The following is a 23,374-nucleotide window of genomic DNA, read 5'->3' on the forward strand; positions in this document are numbered from 1 at the left end:
CACAAGAGACATTAATGGCAAGAAGGCTTTTTTGAAATGTACAATTATTTAAAAAGAAGAGGAAAGGTTGACAGCAATGGCTTTCATCATATATTTAAAAGTGCCAAAGAGCAAAGCCATTTGCCAAGCAAAGCAGAAAGCCCCGGACTACCTTGGCACATTTGCTGCCTGCAGGCCAGATCACTCTGAACTCTTTTGCCCAAGCAGACAAAATATTATCATTTCCAGTCCTTGAAAGCTGCCACCCTGCTTCATCACTTTGACATTCAGTACATCATAATATTTTTGACTACCAAGTCCACTTTTTAAACAGCACCTTTTGAGAATTCTTTTCCAAGAAAGCAATATTTCAAATCTTCATTGCTTGGGTTTGCTCTTTCATCTCCCGCCGGTCACAGAGACAGTCTGGAATCAGGCTAGGCTCTGTGGTTCTGGTGTCAGGCTGGTATCCAGGCATGGATATGGAGCCATAAAATCAGGCCCCAGATTGTCCAGTGTACAAAGATGTGAAGTTTAGAAGGAAAGGATTGGTAAAAATAAACCAATAGAAACTGCCCCCCCCAACATTGTTTAAGAGATTGTGGGTTAAAAAAAAAATCAGAGTGGATACAGGACTACTCTATTTTATCTATTTTTCATTCAATAAGTAGTTGTATTTGGTGTTGTCAGATGCTATGGTATATGAGAAAATCAATAAGAAATAGAATCCTAGTCCCAAGCACTTATGTTCTAATAGAGAAGATAAGAAATAAACACAAATAAATATAGTAATACCTACAGTTGTCTAGCAGTTTATAGTTTTTACATTTTATTTGACCACCACTGAAAAAATGAGACAGAAAGGGCAAGTCTTATTAGCTCCATTTAATAGTTTAAGAAATGGACACTTAGCCAAATGAACAGGCCCAGGGTCACATAGCTATTAGGTATCTGGGCCATGACTGGATTCTGCATCCTGGGAAGGTAGAGCTAGAAAAGTCCCGAGCAAGTATTATGGGAACAGGAATGAGAAAAATTGCCGGGCATGGGGAAGAAGGAAGACTTCAGGGAGGAGGGTGCATTGGAGCTGGATGTTGGCTTCAGACGTGTAACAGTGCTGGATCAGGAAAGAGAGGGATGGAGAAGAGAACATTCCACACAGAGGGAAGGAGGAGGGAAGCCAGAGAAAGCTAGACAGGTAAAAATGTAAGACAGGTTGTTCAGCTTGGCTGGGCATCAGCACGAAGGGGAAGGAAGGCCGGGGGAAGGTGGCAGCTAGTCCTGGGATGAGGAGTTTAGGTGTTATTTAGGAACGACTAGATAGCTATTAAAAGATTTCATTTGCTTGCTAGTGTGTGGCTTTGAGAAGGCAATAACTTGGTCAGAAGAGTCCTATAAGGTTAAGCTGTCAGTCCAGAAAAACAGCAAGAAAGCTTCAGCAGGAAGGTGAGTCAGGAATCTGGGGCCACACCCAGCGACAGAGCAGAGTAGAGGTGGGACATGCCATGGGGAGACCCGCAACCTTTGGTTGTAATCAGATGCGCACGGGTCTTTGTACTGGCCCTATGAGAACTGGATCCATAGTGCCAACAAGCTGGTTTTAGCTAGTGGTGAGTGAAGAGGGATTATGAGAACTCAGCAAGCCGCTGCTGAAGAAACAAAGTCGTGCCCATTGACTGTTTCCCCGAGTGCAGTGTGTGGTGATGGGCAGAGGTGTGGTGGACCCAGGAGAAGACCGCTCCTTCCAGCTTCAGGGGGGCTGGCTTTGCACTCATGCCTGAGGAGGAAATGATTGTGTTATTAGCTCTGTGGGTACTTCCCTTCTGTTGTGCTCCCTCTGCTGTGTGTCTGTGAGCTTTAGACTTTTCTGGACTCACTATGACTGATGTGAAAACATTGAGCTTCCTGAGCAGGTGCCTGTCTGCCCTCTGGGGTAGTCTTACTGCTCTGAAGATAAAATAAGTATTGAAGCACTGAAGTAAGGAGTTTGCAATAAAACAGAAAAATGAAAAATGGAAGCCATAAGAGGAATGAGAATTACTGGATCAAATATGAAGAATGGTAAATGTCAAAGCACTTGATAATTTTTCTGCTAACAGACATTGTGAAGATGGAAGTTTCCATAATTCTTTTCCTTTTTTTTCCTCTTGCTATTGTCACAAGATCTAGGAGCATGAGGAATTTGTCATTTCAGTGTTGCATTGCAACACAAAGCAAGGCAGAAGTATAGAATGCCCTTAAATGACAGCATGAACACAATAGGAGCATTTGCTACCTGCAACAGATGTTGAATTGCCACTCTCTAAACTTTTTAATTTATATATGAAATGCTTTCAATGCAATCATTTTATTATTCATTGAAAGTTCATGTGCACAATGTTTAATGTGCACCTGTTATGTGTAAAGTACTCCACTGGGTACTATTTATAAAATTAAACTTAGTGATTCAGTTATGAAAATAAATCATGGCCCACATGCCCTGGAAGGCCTATTAAAAAGCAGGCAAGATGCCCATGAAAGTGTTTCCTTTGAATTCCACAGAAATATCAGTTTGGGGAAGAAAACCAAGGCCATTTGTTTTAAGCCACTACGGGTATCCTCTTCAACTGTTAATATGAGGAGGCTAGATTGTGGCTGTAAGGAGAATAAGGAGATGTTGACTATACGTGTCTGTGACCCTAACTGAAGTTTGGTGGTCCCAGTGGTATTTTCATGGGCCTGTAAAAATTCCAGGTATTTATAAAACTGTTGAAAACAATAAAGAAATAAGAGTTTAAATTGGACAGCCACATGCAGAAGAATAAAACTGGACCATTTCCTTACACCACACACAAAAATAGACTCAAAATGGTTGAAAGACCTAAATGTGAGACAGGAGTCCATCAAAATCCTAAAGGAGAACACAGGCAGCAACCTCTTCGACCTCAGCTGCAGCAACTTCTTCCTAGAAACATCGCCAAAGGCAAGGGAAGCAAGGGCAAAAATGAACTATTGGGACTTCATCAAGATAAAAAGCTTTTGCACAGCAAAAGCAAGTCAACAAAACCAAAAGACAACCAACAGAATGGGAGAAGATATTTGCAAATGACATATCAGATAAAGGGCTAGTATCCAAAATCTATAAAGAACTTACCAAACTCAACACCCAAAGAACAAATGATCCAATCAAGAAATGGGCAAAAGACATGAACAGACATTCTTGCAAAGAAGACATCCAAATGGCCAAGAGACACAGAAAAAGTGCTCAACATCGCTCAGCATCAGGGAAATCCAAATCAAAACCTCAATGAGATACCACCTCACACCAGTCAGAATGGCTAAAATTAACAAGTCAGGAAACGACAGGTGTTGGCAGGGATGTGGAGAAAGGGGAACCCTCCTGCACCAACCCTGTTGGTGGGAATGCAAGCTGGTGCAGCCACTCTGGAAAACAGTCTAGAGGTTCCTCAAAAAGTTGAAAATAGAGCTGCCCTACGACCCAGCAATTGCACTACTGGGTATTTACCCCAAAGATACAAATGTAGGGATCCGAAGGGGTATGTGCACCCCAATGTTTATAGCAGCAATGTCCACAATAGCCAAACTATGGAAAGAGTCAAGATGTCCATCGACAGATGAATGGATAAGATGTGGTGTGTGTATACACACACACACACACACACACACACACACACACACACACACACACACAATGGAATATTATGCAGCCATCAAAAGGGATGAAATCTTGCCTTTTGCAATGACGTGGATGGAACTGGAGGGTATTATGCTGAGTAAAATAAGTCAATCAGAGAAAGACATGTATCATATGATCTCCGTGATATGAGGAATTCTTAATCTCAGGAAACAAACTGAGGGTTGCTGGAGTGATGGGGGGTGGGAGGGGAGGGGTGGCTGGGTGATGGACATTGGGGAGGGTATGTGGTATGGTGAGTGCTGTGAATTGTGTAAGACTGTTGAATCACAGACCTGTACCTCTGAGATAATACATTATATGTTAAAAAAAAAAAGGGCACCTGGGTGGCTCAGTTGGTTAAGCAACTGCCTTCGGCTCAGGTCATGATCCTGGAGTCCCTGGATCGAGTCCCGCATCGAGCTCCCTGCTCGGCAGGGAGTCTGCTTCTCCCTCTGACCCTCCCCCCTCTCATGTGCGATCTCTCTCTCTCTCTCTCTCTCTCTCGTTCTCTCTGTCTCAAATAAATAAATAAAATCTTTTAAAAAAAAAGTATGAAGGGAGAAATGAAGGGGGAGGAAATCGGAGGGGGAGACGAACCATGAGAGACTATGGACTCTGAGAAACACTGAGGGTTCTAGAGGGGAGGGGATGGGGGATGGGTTAGCCTGGTGATGGGTATTAAGGAGGGCACGTTCTGCATGGAGCACTGGGTGTTATACGCAAACAATGAATATGGAACACTACATCAAAAACTAATGATGTATGGTGATTAACATAACATAATAAAATAAAATTTTAAAAAGTTGAATTAGTGGGGTACCTGGGTGGCTCAGTTGGTCAAGTGTCTGACTCTTGGTATTGGCTCAGGTCATGGTCTTGGGGTCTCAACCTCACGTCTGTTTGTCTCTCTCCCTCTGCTCCCCCCTTCTCTCTCTCTCAAATAAATAAAATCTTTAAAGAGTTGAATTAGTGCATATGTTTTGGTCAATTTCCCCCCTTTTGGGTACCATATATGCCTCCAGTTTCCAGCTATGCAGTTGCTATTTAAATTCTCAACAATATTAAGTAGAGGGGTAAAAATTCTGTGGTATCCCATATTTAAAATATCTCAAGAATTTCTACTCCTGTCTCTTTTCTTCCTTCTTATTCTTTCTTTTCATACCACATTTATTTACATCTTACCAGTACTTTACTTCAGGAAACCTAGTATCGTATTATAGTCATAGAAAGTTTTCCTAGTCAGTCTGTCTTGCCAGGTCTTACCAATTCTTTTCTCTTGGTAAGCAAGGAGTGGTGACCACGTAAGCATAAAAGAAGATCTCCTTACTCCTCCTAGCCTCTCTACATCACAGGACCTAAGGCCATCTGGCCCTCTCCAGCCATGGTCAAATGGAAAAGCAGACCCAGTCAGATTTGAGAAGCAGTGGGAATACCCACCTAGAAAGTGTAATATATTTGGAGGAAGCCTTCAAATAAACTCTAAAGTTTCACAGCAGTGATTATTTTCTCTGGTAGTACTGCAACATAAACAGGCTGCTTACTCCATGAGGCAGCACCAAGTTGGCATTTATACTCTACAGAAAAGGTACCTGAGGAAAGGTAGTCCAAGTTACTGGCTACAAATCCTACAGCTTGACAGAAGCACAGTCTGGGTATATGTGTGTAATTCACTTCTTTTTTTGTGTGTGTGTGTTATATAAGTAATGCGTGTTTCTTGTGCAAAAATTAGACAATGAAGATGAGCAAGAGGAAAAACACATCATCCAAGTAACCAACAATGACCATATTAACGTTGACATATTTCCTTCTAATTTTCTGTATATTTTTTTCTGTATGAAATTACACTGTGACTCAACCCTTTTTTCACTCAACAAAATACTGGGAACATTTCTGTGTTTTTAATATGCACCTTTTCCACAGTATTCCATTTCATGATTACATCATAATTTAAGTAGCCAGCCCGCCCTCTCTTTTTATACATACGTGTTGTGCCAAATGTTTCTTACATATTTCTGAAATGACTGCTGGTAATGAACTTGGGTTTGACAGTGGTACCTTTGAATGGATCTGGAGGTGTTCTTGGTAGGCTCAGTAAGCCCTGGGAAGCAATTCACTTTCATCTTTATAGCAAACCTCACCCAGTGGGCTTTACTCCCAGAGGCTCAGCAGCCAGGAACAGATTTTAGCTCAGGGCTCAATAAATTCAAGGCAATAATGGAGTAAAACCAGACAGAAAACCAGAATCCTAAAGTGTGTATAAATTTTTATTTAACAAAAAGTGGAAGTGCTTAAGCCTAACAAGATAAGTGAATAGGTAGCTACCTGCATAGAAAAAAAAAAAAAAAAAACAGAGAAAATGAGGTAGCGGATCCCCCTCTAGCCCTCCTTTTGCAACCATGGACGTCTTTGGCTCTCTGAGCATCATTAAACTGAAGACAGTATGACAGATTATACTTCATGCAGTATATGCTCACAAAGGCCTATCCATACGTCACATTCTTTTTTTTTTTAAGATTTTTATTTATTGAGAGAGAGAGAGAGAGTGGTAGAGAGAGAGAGCATGAGAGGGAGGAAGGTCAGAGGGAGAAGCAGACTCCCCGCTGAGCAGGGAGCCCGACGCGGGATTCAATCCCGGGACTCCAGGATCATGACCTGAGCCAAAGGCAGTCGCCTAAGCAACTGAGCCACCCAGGCACCCACGTCACATTCTTTTAGTCATGGAATAAACCACATTCAGTTTCAAATTCTAGGCCTGCCACTTACAGTGTCCTTGAGCAAGTGCCTTCACTTCCCTGAGCTTCACTTTTGTCATCTGGAAGTTATTCCAGTTTGCTAATGTTGCAACAAATAGAAATTAAATATTGAAAGCAACTCAGGGCAGCATCCAGACCCACAGTGTAGTGCTCAGTAAATGTTTAGTAAATTAATTTATGCGTTGAGGAGCTTACTTGGATTTCAGTTGACTTTTGATGAGTTCTCCTTCCTCATTTTACTTATCACTGTCTGAAATTGTTTATTTTCAGATTTGCTACTCACTGTCTGTATTTCCATGAGCACAAAACATCCGCAGTAACAGAGTGGCTTGCCAGTGCCATTAGAACAACACCTGGTCGGGGTGCCTGGGTGGCTCAGGTCATGATCCCAGGGTCCTGGGATCTAGCCCCGCATCAAGCTCCCTGCTCCGCGGGAAACCTGCTTCTCCCTCTCCCACTCCCCCTGCTTGTGTTCCCTCTCTCTGTGTGTCTCTCTCTGTCAAAAAAAAAAAAAAAAAAAAAACAACGCCTGGCACTCAAGATGTTGAATATTTCTGGTTCCAGCTTACTTGAATTCTTTCCAGTAACCCAGCCTTGTGACCTGGAGGCTGTTCAGCAGATACTTGCCCCCTGACGCTCTTTATCTCATCATTCACTGATATGTGCTTGGTTCCAGCCATCCTCCGTTACCTGAAGAACGATGGGAAGATTCATTTGGTGGTTTTCAACAACTTACAGCTGGCTGATGGCAGGCGGCACAGGGTCCTCCTGAGACTGACCAACTTTCAGCGAGGGGCTGGCTCTGTAGAGCTCTACCTGGACTGTACCCAAGTGGATTCTGTGCACAATCTCCCCAGAGCCTTTTCCAGCCCCTCCCAGAGTCCTGAGTCCGTTGAACTGAGGACTTTCCAGAGGAAGGCACAGGTAGGCACCCACAAACCATTCTCCAACGTGGAAAGATGGGTTGCCCTGGCTCAGGGAATGCAGAGGGCAGGAGTGGGGCTGGCTGTGTAATTAGAATCACCTGAGGAACTCAAACTATCACTAGAGGGCCCACCCTCAGGACAAATTGAATCAGAATCTATTGAAGTGGTGCCTAGGCATAGGTATTTTTTAAAATACTAATACTAATGGGAAGCTAAAATTGAAAGCGTCTGCTTTAGTTGCTAGGTGAAGACTTTTTGGATATAATTGTGGAGTTGGAAAGGATTAGCAAAAATTTTTAAAAAGCAATCTTAGTGGGTGCCTGTCTGGCTCAGTTGGTAGAGCATGTGACTCTTGAGAGTGGGGTCGTGAGTTCGAGCCCCACGTTGGGCATGGAGATTATTTAAAACAAACAAACAAAAAACAAAAACAAAATCTTAGGACAATAGGATCTACTTTTAATTTTTCTATAATGATATTATTTTTAACAAAAGTGATAAAGAATGATTGGAAACTGCCAAGCACTTAGGAACAACATTTTCACAGGTCTTTTTAGAGCGTCCCTAACAAAAAAGGACCTTATTGCCAACTTAGTTCCATGAGGCCTTAATAGTTCCATCACCTCTGTCGTCTGTTTTATGCCATGTTGATGGTATTTTTTATTATATCATGATACCTACTGTAGAAATTGCCACATGTATTTCTTTTAAAATTTTGTGTTAGGAAGTAGTTTGTTTCCTATAAAGAACTAGCATTCTTTGTCCTTTCCATTAATTATAACTATTACTGGTCATAGTTTCCGAATTTTATCTGACGTGGAAGTCAATGCCAAAATCAGTAACTGTGTTCATCTGTTATGGCCCATAATGTTATTTTTCTGTGCCTCAATCCTCATTTTGCATTTCTATTTTATTATTTTATTATATGTGCTTGAGTTACAAGCTGCTCTGAACCCTTTGTACAAAGAGGCTGGGTGTAAATAATAATAATCATTACAACTAGGAATGCTGAGAAGTTTTACATAATAATATAAAAACTATGAATCTGATACTAAAATTTTGTGCTTGGAAAATAGGAAGCATCTTCAAGCAGAAATTGCAAGAAAGCTAAAATCCAAGGATTTTGTTTTGCTTTTTGCAGAAAAAGAGAGATGTTTATACGAAGCATAGATTTACATAGAAAAAGAGTAGTGAATAGAGAGAGATGCAGAACTTTATTTCTGAATCCCCAAAGTAGCCCAAAGAATCAGAATGATATAAATTATATCACTGCCATTTCAGAAATTAGTGTCTACCACCAAATAAGTCAATTTCTAAAAGCCAGGAGTCAGCCACGACAAGGTCATCAGAAACTATACTTATCAGAATTTTTTCAAAAGTTCTAAATCCTTAGACTGTCAGAGACTACAGTGCTCTATCTTCATAGTCACTTCATTTATTCAGGGAATTAACAAATAGCTATATTCGAGGCATTAGGGATAAAGCATAGTGGACAAAATAGTCATGGCCCTGCCTCCATAGAGCTCATAGCCGGATGTCCAGAACAATATCCGTTATATAACACGTGTTGTATATGTCATAACTTAGCTAAATTAAAAAGTAGAATTCCTCTGAAAATCCTTAGCATCCTCATTTTTAAAATAAGGATGATGACTTTACATTAGCAATTAACATAAACTTTTTCTGTCATGAATATATAATGGTACAATCAAAAGTTATAAAATAAAGGGGTGAGGAAATTGATGTTGTGACTAACAATGAATGATTGATATCAACCCATAATGCAAAAATATGATTCCAGCTACCTAATAACCATAGTAGATACTGTTTATTCATTCTCCTAGCCCAAGACCGTCAGGGACTTTGCTAAAACCTGGAGTTAAGACATCCTAAAAACAATAGTGTTTAAAATTGAGATCAGTATTTTATTTATTACGGTCTAAACTCCATAAACAAATTCCAGACAATTCTTAACAGGCTCCTGCCACAAAATAACTTGTTTAACCATGAAACTCAAAGCCTTTCCTCTTCTCAGATCTACCTTGATGAACCCTCAGGCCAAGCTGGATGCTAACATGTTCCTAGGCTATTGGCTCCTTCCATATTTGCTTCAGTCAAAAGGATAGGGCTGGCAGGTTTTAGGAAGAAATCAAACCCACAAAATTATGTAAGATGTCAGAGTCCAAGGATACAGGGCTACTTAGTCTGTTGGGAAAATTGGGTGAGTATGCAAGCACATTGGCTTTTGAGCAGTGTCAGCAATGTGTGGTATGAATGTGATTTCTTCCAGGACTTCTTGGAAGAGCTGAAGCTGGTGGTGAGAGGCTCGCTGTTCCAGGTGGCCAGCCTGCAAGACTGCTTCCTGCAGCAGAGTGAACCACTGGCTACCACAAGCACAGGTGTGGGCTCTTGGGCAGTTGGCACGCCTCCATCAATCCAGATAAAGCCTCAGCCCCTAAGGGCCCTGGGTCCCATCACTGAAAGGTGGACTTCGGCAGAGCATCCTGATAGGATGTGTCTATAGAAATCAGGCTTTTGTACCAAAGTCCAGGACAAGAAATATCGCCATTGCAATTTTTATTTTTATAACTCAAGAATTTGGGCTAACAGCCAGTGGCATCATTATCATTTTTTAGGTGAATTAGATGAATTAACCCCAAGTTAAATTCCTGTGCCCTAGGTATTTGTCATGATGGTTCTCTGGGAAATCATTTGTTTTTGAGCCACTGTAGGAGCATCTGTTCGTGGCTGAATGCTCCTTGTCTTTTATTATTGCTACAGGAGACTTTAATCGGCAGTTCTTGGGGCAAATGACGCAACTAAACCAGCTGCTGGGAGAGGTGAAGGATCTTCTGAGACAGCAGGTAATGACGAGGACAAAGCATCAGAAAACCCTAGTCCTGCCAGAGCAACTCACTGTACAAGCTAGTGGAACTGCAGAGGTGGGGAGGCGGGCGAGGGGGCAGACCTCAGTGGCCCCGTGCACCACCCTGGAGGTCTCTCTTAGGGCTCTGGAAATGGGGGACAGGTGTGTGAGAAACACACCATGGCTCCGAGCAGAGAGGGAGCCTTCAAGGGCTACCTGAGCACTTCCTTAAGAAGGGTTTACTAGATTGCTACACGTGAATTCTTTCATTCCTGGATTACGTATCAGATCCTCCTTTTCCATCTTGTTTTTCCCTTCCCATTTCTAAAGGTCAAGGAAACCTCATTTTTGCGAAACACTATAGCTGAGTGCCAGGCTTGTGGTAAGTGCTGTTCCAATAACAGCTTCGTTCTGAGTTGTATGGGCATGTGAGGATAGATGAAGGACCTGGGGTGAGGCTACATTGACTATGGTTTCTGGACGTTTGGCACAGAGTTGGAGGGAAGGGAGAGCTTGTTGGGAAGCCAAATTTCATTTTGTATCAGCTGTTTTTCTGGTGGTCACTAAGTATGTGGATTATTGTTTTTCTCTAGGTCCACTCAGCTTTCAGTCCCCAACCCCAAACACACTGGTGCCCCTGGCACCCCCAGCACCCCCAACACCCCCAGTGCGCCGTTGTGATTCCAACTCATGTTTCCGCGGTGTCCGGTGTATGGACACCAGAGATGGCTTCCAATGTGGGCCCTGCCCCAACGGCTACACAGGAAATGGGATCACCTGTTCTGATATTGATGAGGTAAAAGTTCAACTTGATGGGGTAGAGGCTCCCTAAGTATCTGGGACACCCTACAGCCAGGTGGATGACTAAGGGATGACTTGGGGTGTCCTCCAGGTGACATAAAAACTACACCCTCCTGAACCCTTAGAGACCACGAGGGACCGGGAGCAGGGGGACGAAGGAGGCATGACGCACCATTGTGGCTGCATTCATCATATCTCCTCTCCATGTCTCCAGCTGCTCCCCTGGGCCATGTTGCTACCGTGCTGACATTTGTACTCCAACATTGATGATTTCTCGTATGCAGTCAACATTACAGTTTTGATTTTTCTACACTTCTACATATGTGGGAGGAGGAAGATCTGTGTTAGGGTATATTTCAGGGCTTGCAACTAATTTCTTCAGCCTTCCTAAATTAGAAATGCAGAAGGGACTCTCAAACCAACAAGCCCTGTTAAGGAGGTTCTATAACCTGTGAGTAATCAGAAGTGCTGAAGGATGGAGCCAGAAAGACACATACAGCGAGTACAGGCTGTTTGGCCGGCTTGCGAAGCCTCCGTAGGAGACTGATTCAAGGGCGTGGTTAGCCAGTCGGTAGTCCAGTCCCAAAGCAGTGTTCACATAGGTAGCAAGGCTACCATCAGAAATATGCCTTTCCCTTCCCACCAGGCCAGGGGAGGGTAGTAAGCAATTAAGATGGTCTGTAGTGATCCCTCAGTTTTAGAATCATCGTGCGTGTTTCACAGAACTGCATCTGGTTTCTGTCTGTGAGCTGGAATTTTCCTCCTTTTGAAAGTGCAGGAAGTGGTCATGTTTTTTACATTAGCTGAGGTGGTTAAAAAAAAAAAAAAAAAAAAAAACAGTCTCCTAGACTCCAAGAGCTTTGGAAGAGCCATGGCTTTGACAGGGCATGAAAGGAGGCACAGACCCTGATAGACCACATCTTACCAAAAACACAAGTACCTTGGCTTTGTCTTCTCTGGATCTCTTCATTTGAGAAGTTGGTTCAGCATTGTGTTTGGATTAATCTAACAGCCAGCTGACAAGTGGTCCAGGAGAACCGTCCTTTCATGGTGATTTTTATTTTTTTTATTTTATTATGTTAATCACCATACATTACATCATTAGTTTTTTATGTAGTGTCCCATGATTCATTGTTTGCGTATAACACCCAGGGCTCCATTCAGTACGTGCCCTCTTTAATACCCATCACCAGGCTAACCCATCCCCCCACCCCTTCATGGTGATTTTTACATTACAAGGTAGAATATCAGGGAATTGACATGGGGAGGTAGACTGGTGATCATGAAGGACCTTTTCACTTGGCCATGCCATTATTCTGCGATACAGCAAAGCCCACTAAAAGGCAACCCCATACTGCGTGTGTCTAGGATAGTTAAGTAAATAAGCATGTCTGAATAGATGAATGAAAGTTTGTGTTTTCCCTGTGTAGCTAAAGACTTTGGGGTTTGTTTGTTTTGTTTTGTTTTGTTTCCTTCCCAGTGCAAATACCATCCCTGCTACCCAGGCGTGCGCTGCGTGAACTTGGCTCCTGGCTTCCGATGTGAGCCCTGCCCAGTGGGCTTCACCGGGCCCGTGGTACAGGGTGTCGGCATCAGTTTTGCCAAGTCAAACAAGCAGGTGGGCTGAAGTGATGGTCTTTCTATTCATTTTTTTTAAATCTGAATTACAAACAGAAAAACTTTGTTTTTTTCCCACCTCTTTCATTATAACCTCTTTGAACTGCCAAGTGCCACGTGGAATGTCACGGTGCACGGTAGGCAAATGAGGACGCTTTCCGACTCCTTTCTGAGCATATATGTTCATGATGTCTAGCAGGAAGGAAGCTGTTAAATCAGGATAATAGAGTGTCGCTAGGAAAACAATGAGTGGGGTAATATTAAATATGTGGTGTGATTTCAAGTCCTTTCTGTTAGCTGTTGAACATTTTGTCCCACAGAATAACTTGAGAATCAGGGAAACAAAAGCTTTGAAAAATTAGGTCACTTTTATAGAGTCACTGTTGCTGATAAGAAGCTAGTTCAGAGATGAGAGGATTTCAGGAGTAGAAATTATCCCCTGAGGAAACCCCTCTTCTTCTTATATAAGCTATAAATTGCCATAAAGCACTTGAGCACTTTGTGACAGTCTCCATTTGTTCCCAAATGTTCTACTATATCCTGGCCATTATTTAACTGACTGGCTGTGAAATTCTTTTTGATGTTTTCAGCCCTTAAAAATGGTTGGTCTATAAATATATTTTACTACCTTAGGGAAATTATTAGGTTTGAAGAAGGACAGGAGTTCATTATTTTCTAGCCACCTATCAAAGGATTCTAAAGGGCATCATTTTTTTTAGACTAGAAAAGGGGGGCAGGCTGGACACACAGGAATGACAAGAAGCCATTAGAGTAATGACACAGAGTTGTTCTTCCTCTCTTCTAAAGACAAAATCTCCAAGACTAAACCAAGGAAAATAGACAGAATGAAATAGTTGGTGCTTTATGTGAGCTAGTAAGATTACCAACAATATAGTAGACTGAATGGAAGTAGAAGGAAGCCACTCACTACACCTTAACAAATTCATGCTCATGGGAGGTGGAAGCAGGGTGTAGGCCCTTGGAGTGGGGATCCAGGGTTTCAGCATCTATGCGGATCTTGAGAAAGACATAACATCCCTTCAGAAAGACACGGGCCTCAAAGAGCTACCCTACCCATTAGAAGGAGATGAGAAAACTACTAGCCCCCCACAAGCGACAAGGAAGCTGGATGTCATCTCTGAGACATGGTTGACAAAAAGGAAAATTGCTCACAACAAATCAAAGCTCCAGGGTTGTACCACGTACTGTTAAGAGTTTCAAATCTATGTTACACATATAATGGGGAATACAAGCCAGAAAATTAACAGAAAAAATTATCCCTGGAGCAGTAAAATCCCCAGGGCCCTGGCTAATGTCAAAGCCATACCACTTGTGAAGAACTCTGAAACTCAGTGCCAGTGGAACATGGGAAAACAGAGCCAATAAAGATAGGTTCATAAATAAAAATGGTGATTTACATGAAGAAGTTACCATGAGGAAACATGGTACATATAAAACAATTCAAAAGGATAAAGAGAAAAAGGAAAGAATAGATACCATAACTAAAAAATAGGGCAATGTGAAAAAAAAGGGAACTCTGAAAAATAGTCAAGTTTCTTCAATGAAAAATGTAATCATTGACATTAAAAACTCAATAGATTGGCGGGGGTCATCTGGGTGCTTCAGTTGGTTAAGCATCTGACTCTTGATCTCAACTCAGGTGTTCATCTCAGGGTCATGAGTTCAAGGCCTGTGTTGGGCTCCACACTGGGCAGGGAGCCTACTTAAAACCAACCAACCAACCAACCAACCAACAAAAACCCACAAAACCCAATAGCTGGGCAAGACAGCTATCAGAGAATGTATAGAATGGAAGGTGGATCTAAGGAAATCATCCAGAATGCAGCACAGAGAAATAAAGATATGGAAAATATGAACAAGAGGTTAAGAGTCAAAAGAAGAGATGAATGAGAAAGTCTAATAGTTGCTTAATTTGTAGTTCCAAAGAAAGGACTGAAAGAGTAGGAGCAGAGGGAAGCTGAGAATTCTCCGGAATTGAAGAAAGCTAGGAATCCTCAGACAGCAGTACACGGAGTACCAAGCAGGATAGAGAAGAATCTTCCTGAGTTAAAGGTTTGTAGAACAGATTAACCATACCGGTTGTGTTTTCTGAACAACTTGAAATACCAAGTCTGCAGCTATCCCTTGAAATTGGGTTAAGCACAGACCGGTCCAACACAACGAGGTGGCTAAAGTGATGTTCCTATTAGCATTGAACCTGAAATTCCATGCCCTCACACAAAGCTCGCAAAGCAAAATTTATTTGCATTTCTGCTTAAACAGAATATCTCTAAACTTTTCTGCACTAGGTCTGCACTGACATTGATGAGTGTCGAAATGGAGCATGTGTTCTCAATTCTATCTGTATTAACACTTTGGTAAGTACTTTTCATGGATGATGTTATCAAAGCAGACCAGTGATTAAAACAAGTGTGTGTTTATGAATCATAACCCCAAAACACACATAGAACAACGGATGGGCACAATATATTTGATTGGCAAATGAAGATAAAAGTTTATGTTGAAAAATAGTTTTCCATATAAGAGTAATTTTATAAGTAATTTTTATGTAAGAAAAATTTTATAAGTGCCAGACTTTATATCAAAGTTGCCATGTTGGGCTTTCAGAAAAATATGTATGGAATAAAACATTGTTCTTGTATTTTAAAAATGTGAAGAGCTTCTGGGTTTATGTGGTTCAGAATATGCATTTTATTGGTGATGACACAATCCCCACAGAGTATTCATTATTTTTAGAAATCTTTTCAAAAGTCATTTATATTAAAATGCTTAGCCCTGGGGGAGGGTTCTAAAATGTATATATTTAATGTGGTTTTATTTCTGAAATTTCTTGTCCACTGATTGCAACATAGAGGTGTGGCCCAGTAAACCGTCCACAAGAGAGCCACTGATTCCATGATGGAATGGCGGCCTCCAACTTGATGTCCCTGGTGAAGTTATTCCATCTCTAGGTTCCTAGTTGTCTTGAATGTAAAAACATTTTATAAATAACAAGGCACGTATCTGAATCCTCTCAATCACTCTGTCACTAGGCACTATAAATCATTTGAAGACAGTAGGCTACGGAAAAGTAATGGGACCCAGGCCACTCATCCCCTAAGGCTTCCATCTGGCTGCGGAGCCTGTGTTCTCATCCACACACTCTGCTGCCTCGGAACGGGCGGGGATTGTTGCTTCTTTGCTTCTCCCCAGGGCTGTCTCCCCTAGTGAGCAGATACAGATTTGGGAGACACCGACCTAACAGGAATCACTACACCACCCTGGGGGAAGGAACCTAGACAGTGGAACTTTCTAGAAAGTGGAACTCCAGAGAACCTCAAGAAGGGGCAGAGGCAAAAGAGCAGGAGCAGAGAAGAGGCGAGAACTGGCCCCACGGAGCAGTCCAGTGAGGCTGATAGATCAAGAAAGACCACCGAAGAGCATCCTTAGGATGTGGCAAGTAGGAGGTTGCTAGTGACCAGAATCATTGAACTGTAGGCTTTACACGGCTGTCTTTCATGAAATGTGAATTTGACCTCAGTCAAGCTGTTTAAAAAAAACCGGAGAGTCCTGGCTGGCCTTCACGGTGCCGTTGCCGTGGAGCTGACAGCTCATTTGCCGGGCTGCCCCATCGCTGCCTCGCTCATCGAGAATTCTCAGAGCAAGGCCACTGACATTTCTCTGTACACCTGTTCTCTGTCACTCAATTGTAAAAAAAAAAAAAAAAAAAAAAAAAACAAAGAACGGTTAAAAAACCTTTTTCTTCCCCTTACTGGCTTTTCACTCAAATCCCCTCCCTTGTCCCCAGAATAAATTCTCACTCTGCCTCCCAGGGCTTCACTGGCACCATCGGCCCTTTCCCCTCATGTCCTCACACTGGAGCTGCAGGCCAGTGACAGGGGTTCGTTCCAGCCTTCTTCCCTCATGCGTGGCTCGCAGCAGCCTCCAGGCTGGTGGTGTCTTCCTCCGTACTCCACAGTCTTATGAGATGGACACATACTCGGAGAGGCAGCCCCGAGTGTCACGTCCTCTCGGCATCATCAAGTACATGTGAAAATAAACACGATCACGGTAGCTTTGCTCCCAGTTCTGAGCCCCTGGCTCACCAGCTGATCTTTGCTCCCTGCAGGGTTCTTACCGCTGTGGGCCCTGCAAACCCGGGTACACGGGTGATCAGACAAGGGGATGCAAAACCGAAAGAAGCTGCAGAAATCCTGAGCTGAATCCCTGCAGTGTGAACGCACAGTGCATCGAGGAGAGGCAGGGGGATGTGACATGTGTGGTGAGTTGTTTGTCACCTGCTTTACCATGTTTTTCTCTTCCGTTTTAAATATCTCCCCTCCTCGGGTTCTACTTGCTTCCCAATAGGGAAGCAAAAGAAAAGTGAAAACATTCCCGTGGAGATAAACACAGAATGCAATAGTAACAGGTTTCGCTGTGCTCCTGGAGAGCAATCACAAGTCCATCTCACATCAGCTGCCTTTTCTCTCCTCTTGCCGGGGGTCTGACACCATATCCTCAGGTACGTCAGCAGCGGAGGCCCGCGCCCCCGGGCACCCTCTGCAAAGGGCCAAGAAGTGAGCAGCAGGAAGGGAAGGAGCCTCCTTCCCTCCCTCTGTCTACCCCCCTATTTGCTTGTGTAACTTAGAAGCACACCGCCGTCCTTTCTAGTGGTCCTCAGAATCTGGCCTCCTACTGCAGGAAGCGGGTGGCAGCGAAGGGGTAAGCTGTCAGACACTCTCCGAGGGCCCCCCTCTCCCCTCAGTGAGCAGGAAGGGGCGCACGGCACTGTTCCGTGTCCGTCTGCACCCGGATTCAGGAACAGCTCAGTGGACGGTCACTCTTCTTCCTCTCTAGTTCCCAACCTTGCAGCCGATCCGGGGAGGAGGCAGCGGGGCAAGAGAGCGGGACGGTCCTGGGCCGACACCAGCCTCATGCCAGGCGGGGGTGTGGTGGGCTGTAGGTGAAGAAGGCGGCCCATGCCTGCCATCCACTTCCAGATCCCAGGCCCCAGAGGCCCCAGGGCTTCTAGGTGCTGAGACAGCCACCACTCAGCTGCTCATCCTGTCCATCCTTCCCACTAAGCCAGACCCTCGGCAGGGGCCCTTTGGGTTCTGGGATTTGCAGGTTCACAGTGATCACCTGATCCTTCTTTCTACCTCAAACTTAGACTTCTTCGACGTTAGGCTCGCAAAACTTTCTATAGTGAGCATTTCGCTTTTCAAATAGGGAAAACGACAACAATCAGCACGGAGTGAAAGGAAGAAATGTAATAATAGCATCCATTCCCTCGGGCAGCACAGACAGTCCGTAACAAGGTCCTGACGAAGGAGCAAGCCGGGTCAGACGGGAAAACCCCACAACTTTCCTAATTCCTGTTGCCTGGGCATGTTTGTTACCGTTGAGAGGCGAGGGCAAGTCTATGTGTAAATCCTAATTTGCTGTGAACAAAGTAATGACTTCCCTGGGATGGTGGGTGATGGGGCTCTTAATATGTTTTTGAATTTGTAATAAGGCACAACGACAGATGGGAAAGGATTAATATACTTGGTGTGACTACTAAAATAATTTAATCTGCCAGAAGATGGCTCATTGAAAATGTATTTGTTCCTAGAGGAAATTTTTTCTTCATTAAAATGAGTCAAGGACCATACCCCACAGCGGAGCTTTCCAGGCCTTCTGAAGGCCCGCCGAAGCAATTGAGCGGAAATAGGGGCCCTTACGGGAGGGGCGTCTTTGGCCTCCTGCCTTCTAAATTTCTGGTTACAGAAGGAGAGCCTGGATGATTGAGAACAGAAGGAGAGCCTGGATGATTGAGAACAGGCAGGCTGCTGCTTAGGAAGTCACTGGTCTTTAATCACCTTATTTTGATTAGCAAAGCCAGGAAATTTAACGTTTATTCGTGGAAGGTTCTTTTCCCTTGGCCCTGCTTCTGTTCCTCAGACTCCCTGCCCTCTCCCTGCATTTCTGGTTCCCTCCTCTTTCCCAGACGTCTTCCTCTGTGTTCCTGCTGTCCTGCCTGCTCGCCCCCCCGCAGGTGCCTATCCTGGGCCTGGCTCCCAGGTCCCACCTCATGCCCAGGGCCCCACGGAGGGAATCATTTCTTTTCTCTCTGGTTTGCCAGTGATCCTTGCTCAAGAGCCTAGTTGTCTCTGGTACAAGGGATCACAGTGACCTTGCAGCATCACTGACGGATTGGAGACAATGGTTATACAGTCTGATATAGGCTAACTGTTACTGCCTGTTATTCTTGCTGTGAAGTCAGTGGCTGGTAGTGGCAGGATACTTGGGTAGACTCTTCCAGAGACAAAGAGAACATGCAGACCCAACACTGCACCCGGGGGAATCTTTTTCTGTTAAAAGAGCATGAATAGAGGTAAAGCACCTTGGAAGGTTATTTTTATTTATTTATTTATTTATTTTGGTGGGAACTGGTCTAGAAGACTGTTAAATTCAGAGCTCGGACTGTAGTTCAAGAATGATGAGGAAAGTACCACAAAAGCCACACACGTTTGTTTCTGCTGGGAGAGGAAATTAGACAATCGCGTGGAGAACATTTCAACAGTAACTCCAAATTACAAAGACCTATTGAACCAGGAATTCCACACTGAGAAACCAGTACAGGTGCAGAAGGACAAATGTACTAGAATTCCTTGTTGTAGCATTGTTTGTAATAGAAAAAAATGTTTTAAAAAGCCAGACACCCACCAGTAGGGGACTGGTTGAATTCATGGAGACATACGCATACCACTTTATGTATGATGCATCTGTGACCATTAAAAAGAATGGCATGAATCTACATGGAGTGATATGGAAAGAGCTCCAAAGTATGATACTAATATTTTTTTAAAGATTTTATTTATTTATTCATGAGAGACAGAGAGAGAGAGAGAGAGAGAAGCAGAGGGAGAAGCAGGCTCCCAAGGAGCAGGGAGCCTGATGTGGGACTCGATCCCAGGACCCTGGGATCATGACCTGAGCTGAAGGCAGACGCTTAACCATCTGAGCCACCCAGGCGCCCGATACTAATATTTTTAAATAAAGTGCAGAACAGTGGGTATATATGCTCTCAGTTGTGTCAAAAGAAAAAAGAAAGTGTATTTGCTTGTCTGTGCATAGTGTTATCTCTTAGAGTATATAGAAGAATGGATGGCCCAACAGATGAATGGTAAAGAAGATGTGGTGTGTGTATGTATATATATATACATACATACACACACAGTGAAATATTATGCAGCCATCAAAAGGAATGAGATCTTGCCATTTGCAACGACGTGGATGGAACTGGAAGGTGTTATGCTGAGTGAAATAAGTCAATCAGAGAAAGACATGTATCATATGACCTCACTGATATGAGGAATTCTTAATCTCAGGAAACAAACTGAGGGTTGCTGGAGTGGGGGGGTGGGAGGGATGGGGTGGCTGGGTGGTAGACATTGGGGAGGGTATGTGCTCTGGTGAGCGCTGTGAATTGTGCAAGACTGTTGAATCACAGATCTGTACCTCTGAAACAAATAATGCAATATATGTTAAGAAAAAAAAAGATAGGAGGGGAAGAATGAAGGAGGGGAGATGAACCATGAGAGATGATGGACTCTGAGAAACAAACTGAGGGTTCTAGAGGGGAGGGGGGGTGGGGGGATGGGTTAGCCTGGTGATGGGTATTAAAGAGGGCACGTTCTGCGTGGAGCACTGTTATGCACAAACAATGAATCATGGAACACTACATCAAAAACTAATGATGTAATATATGGTGATTAACATAACAATAAAAACTTTAAAGGAAAAAAAAAAAAGAATAATGGATGGCCTGAGCTGAGAGAACAGGAATGGGAAGGAGTTTTCACTCTATGTCTCTTTGCACATTTTGATTCATTAGACTATTCAAAAAAATAATAGTTTTATAGAATCCTACCCAACAACACCGTGTCGCTCTGGACCCTCCCTCTGGCGATGTGCACAGGAGAGCAAGGATTCACAGGTTCAGAGCAGAGGCCCTGTCAGTCCTTCCCGCCCCCGCCCCCCCGCCCCTAGGCTCAGCTCCTCAAGCGTGTGCTGCACTTTGCCTTCACAGTGCGGCGTCGGGTGGGCTGGTGATGGCTACATCTGCGGGAAGGACGTGGACATCGACAGTTACCCTGACGAAGAACTGCCGTGCTCCGCCAGGAACTGCAAGAAGGTAAACAGGGCGCATGGGAGAAAAACTACACCCACCGTGGCTTTCCGGAGCCCTATCTTCTTTGGAGGAGAGATTCTTTTTTTTTTTTTTTTTTTTAAGATTTTATTTATTTATTTGAGAAAGCGAGAATGAGAGAGAGCACGTGAGAGGGGGGAGGGTCAGAGGGAGAAGCAGACTCCCCGCCGAGCAGGGAGCCCGATGCGGGATTCGATCCCGGGACTCCAGGATCATGACCTGAGCAAAGGCAGTCGCTCAACCAACTGAGCCACCCAGGTGCCCTCTGGAGGAGAGATTCTATGGCTTCCATTGAAAATGGCATTTTTCAAGTAGCTACATCTCACACTTCGCAAAACAGCCATCCACAATGAAGTCAGGCAGCTGCCGTCAGTCTTGAGGTTGGAAATCCTTTCTGACGTAAGACTGAGGTAGATGAGGGTGGGGGAAATAGGGAGAAGTTGATAAAAGGGTAGAGACTTTCAGGGATCAGATGAATAAGGTCTGAAGATCTCATGTATAACATGTGACTTTTGTTGATAGTACTGTCTAATTGAAATTCACTGAAAGGGCAGAACTTAAATGTTCTCAGGGGAAAAAAAAAAAAGGTGTATATGTGAGGAGCTGGACGTGTTAACGGTGGGAATCCTCTGACAATATAAATGTATGTTAAATAATCATACTGTACGCTTCACATATGTTACAGTTTTGTCAATTATGCATCAATGAAGTTGAAAAAGAGTCAGATGTAGATGTTTCTCTGAGCCCTGTTTCTTCTCCCCAGGACAACTGCAAGTATGTGCCCAACTCTGGCCAGGAAGATGCAGACAGAGATGGCATTGGGGATGCTTGTGACGAGGATGCCGATGGAGACGGGATCCTCAATGAGCAGGTACTGGCTCCATCGGGAGGGCCCAGGATAGTGGAAGAAAGCCCGGGAAGTCACCTATTTATATGAGTCATCCGAAGTGTTCGTTTCCGTGCCGGTGATCCTGTGGCATTGTGACTTTTTACCCCGAGCACTGACTGCTCATGCCCATGGGGGCGGAGGTTGGCTGGCATCCAGCATGGGACCGGCAACCTTAGGAGGGCTTCAGGATAGTCTGAATAAATGTTTGGTCTTCCAATCCTTTAGGATAACTGTGTCCTGATTCACAACGTGGACCAAAGGAACAGTGACAAAGATATCTTTGGGGATGCCTGTGATAACTGCCGGAATGTCCTGAATAATGACCAGAAAGACACTGATGGGGATGGAAAAGGAGATGCCTGTGATGACGACATGGATGGAGATGGTGGGCTTGTCTTGCTTTGTCTTTTATTTGGGACTCATTGGTCCTTTTGCCCTTGTGGTCTGTTAGGAGCAGAAATAGAATTGTTGGCTCGGAAGGCCTCCCACACCGAGTGTTTCCCCGAAGCTTGTGTCTGGACCACCTGTTTCTTCTTTTTTAGAGACGGAGCGGTGGGGACAGGGAGAGGGGGAGAGAGAGTCTTAAGCAGGCTCCACATCCAGTACAGAGCCGGATGCCAGATTCTTAGCCCACTGAGCCACCCAGGGGCCCCTGGCCCACCTGTTTCTGTGGGAGGAGACTCCATAACCCACTCCCCTATTTAATAATCCTGGGTGTTTCTGGAACTCTACATCATGGCCAGAAATTTTGTAGGAATTACTTCAAGCAGTGTCTTGTCAGGGCTGTGTCTTTGTAGGGCCTCTGTCTTCCCAAAGAAAGTGTCTCTTTCCCCACCACCCCCACCAGCATCCTTTCCATGCCTGGGAGTCCTCGAAGTGGAGAGTGGAATGAGGGGACCTTGAGCAGGGTCTCAGGCTACAGCTGGGTCTGGCTCCTCCTGCAGAGAATCGGGGATCTCCTGGGAGACGTGTCCATGTCCTGCCTATTCTGGGAAGAAGGTGGAGGCAGGGAAGCTGCATTACCCTGCTCCTGGCTCCACAGAAGGGGCCTTCGAGTGTGGGCGGTGGGAATGGCACCCCCTGGAGCACAGCCGGAGCGCTGGAGCCTCTCGGGATGTGAAGAAGGACATGTTTGGGGTTTGTTTGTTTGTTTTTAAGATTTATTTATTTGAAAGAGAATGAGAGAGTGCAGGGGATGGGGGGAGGGAGAGAGAGAGAGAGAGAATCTCAAGGAGACTCCCTGCTGAGCTCCACACGGGGCTTGATCTCAAGGCCCTGAAATCATGACCTGAGCCGAAATCAAGAGTCAGCCGCTTTACCGACTGAGCCACCCGGGCGCTCCGAAGGACATTTGTTTCTGTATCGCTTCCATAACACATAGATGACTATCGTCAAAGTATAGACTGGATCTGGTAGTTTCTGAAAAACATTTTACATCACAAGGGCCTTGAAGGAAAATCTTTCCAGAAATGTACACCCTCCCCTCCACCCAACCAGCCACCACACACACACACACACACACACCACACACACACCACACACACACACACCACACACACACACACCACACACACACACACACCGCACACACACACACACCGCACACACACACACACACACACACCACACACACACCACACACACACACACCACACACACACACCACACACACACAC

General features: G+C 44.2%; 1 protein-coding gene across 2 annotated transcripts in view; it reads left to right on the forward strand.

The window, feature by feature from the left end:
• THBS4 (thrombospondin 4) overlaps positions 1-23,374 on the forward strand; it is a 44,709-nt gene that overhangs the window by 11,403 nt on the left and 9,932 nt on the right. The window contains exons 3-13 of one of the 2 annotated variants that reach the window (XM_027607118.1): positions 7,085-7,332; positions 9,622-9,730; positions 10,113-10,195; positions 10,528-10,579; positions 10,791-10,993; positions 12,479-12,616; positions 14,925-14,993; positions 16,745-16,897; positions 20,690-20,794; positions 21,573-21,680; positions 21,924-22,083. In XM_027607118.1, the coding sequence (XP_027462919.1) occupies positions 7,085-7,332; positions 9,622-9,730; positions 10,113-10,195; positions 10,528-10,579; positions 10,791-10,993; positions 12,479-12,616; positions 14,925-14,993; positions 16,745-16,897; positions 20,690-20,794; positions 21,573-21,680; positions 21,924-22,083 (1,428 nt within the window). The remainder of the gene's footprint in view (positions 1-7,084; positions 7,333-9,621; positions 9,731-10,112; positions 10,196-10,527; positions 10,580-10,790; positions 10,994-12,478; positions 12,617-14,924; positions 14,994-16,744; positions 16,898-20,689; positions 20,795-21,572; positions 21,681-21,923; positions 22,084-23,374) is intronic. The other variant, XM_027607119.1, reaches the window with a different exon arrangement.

Source organism: Zalophus californianus, chromosome 5 (genome assembly GCF_009762305.2).
Source record: "Zalophus californianus isolate mZalCal1 chromosome 5, mZalCal1.pri.v2, whole genome shotgun sequence".
Lineage (NCBI taxonomy): Eukaryota > Metazoa > Chordata > Mammalia > Carnivora > Otariidae > Zalophus > Zalophus californianus.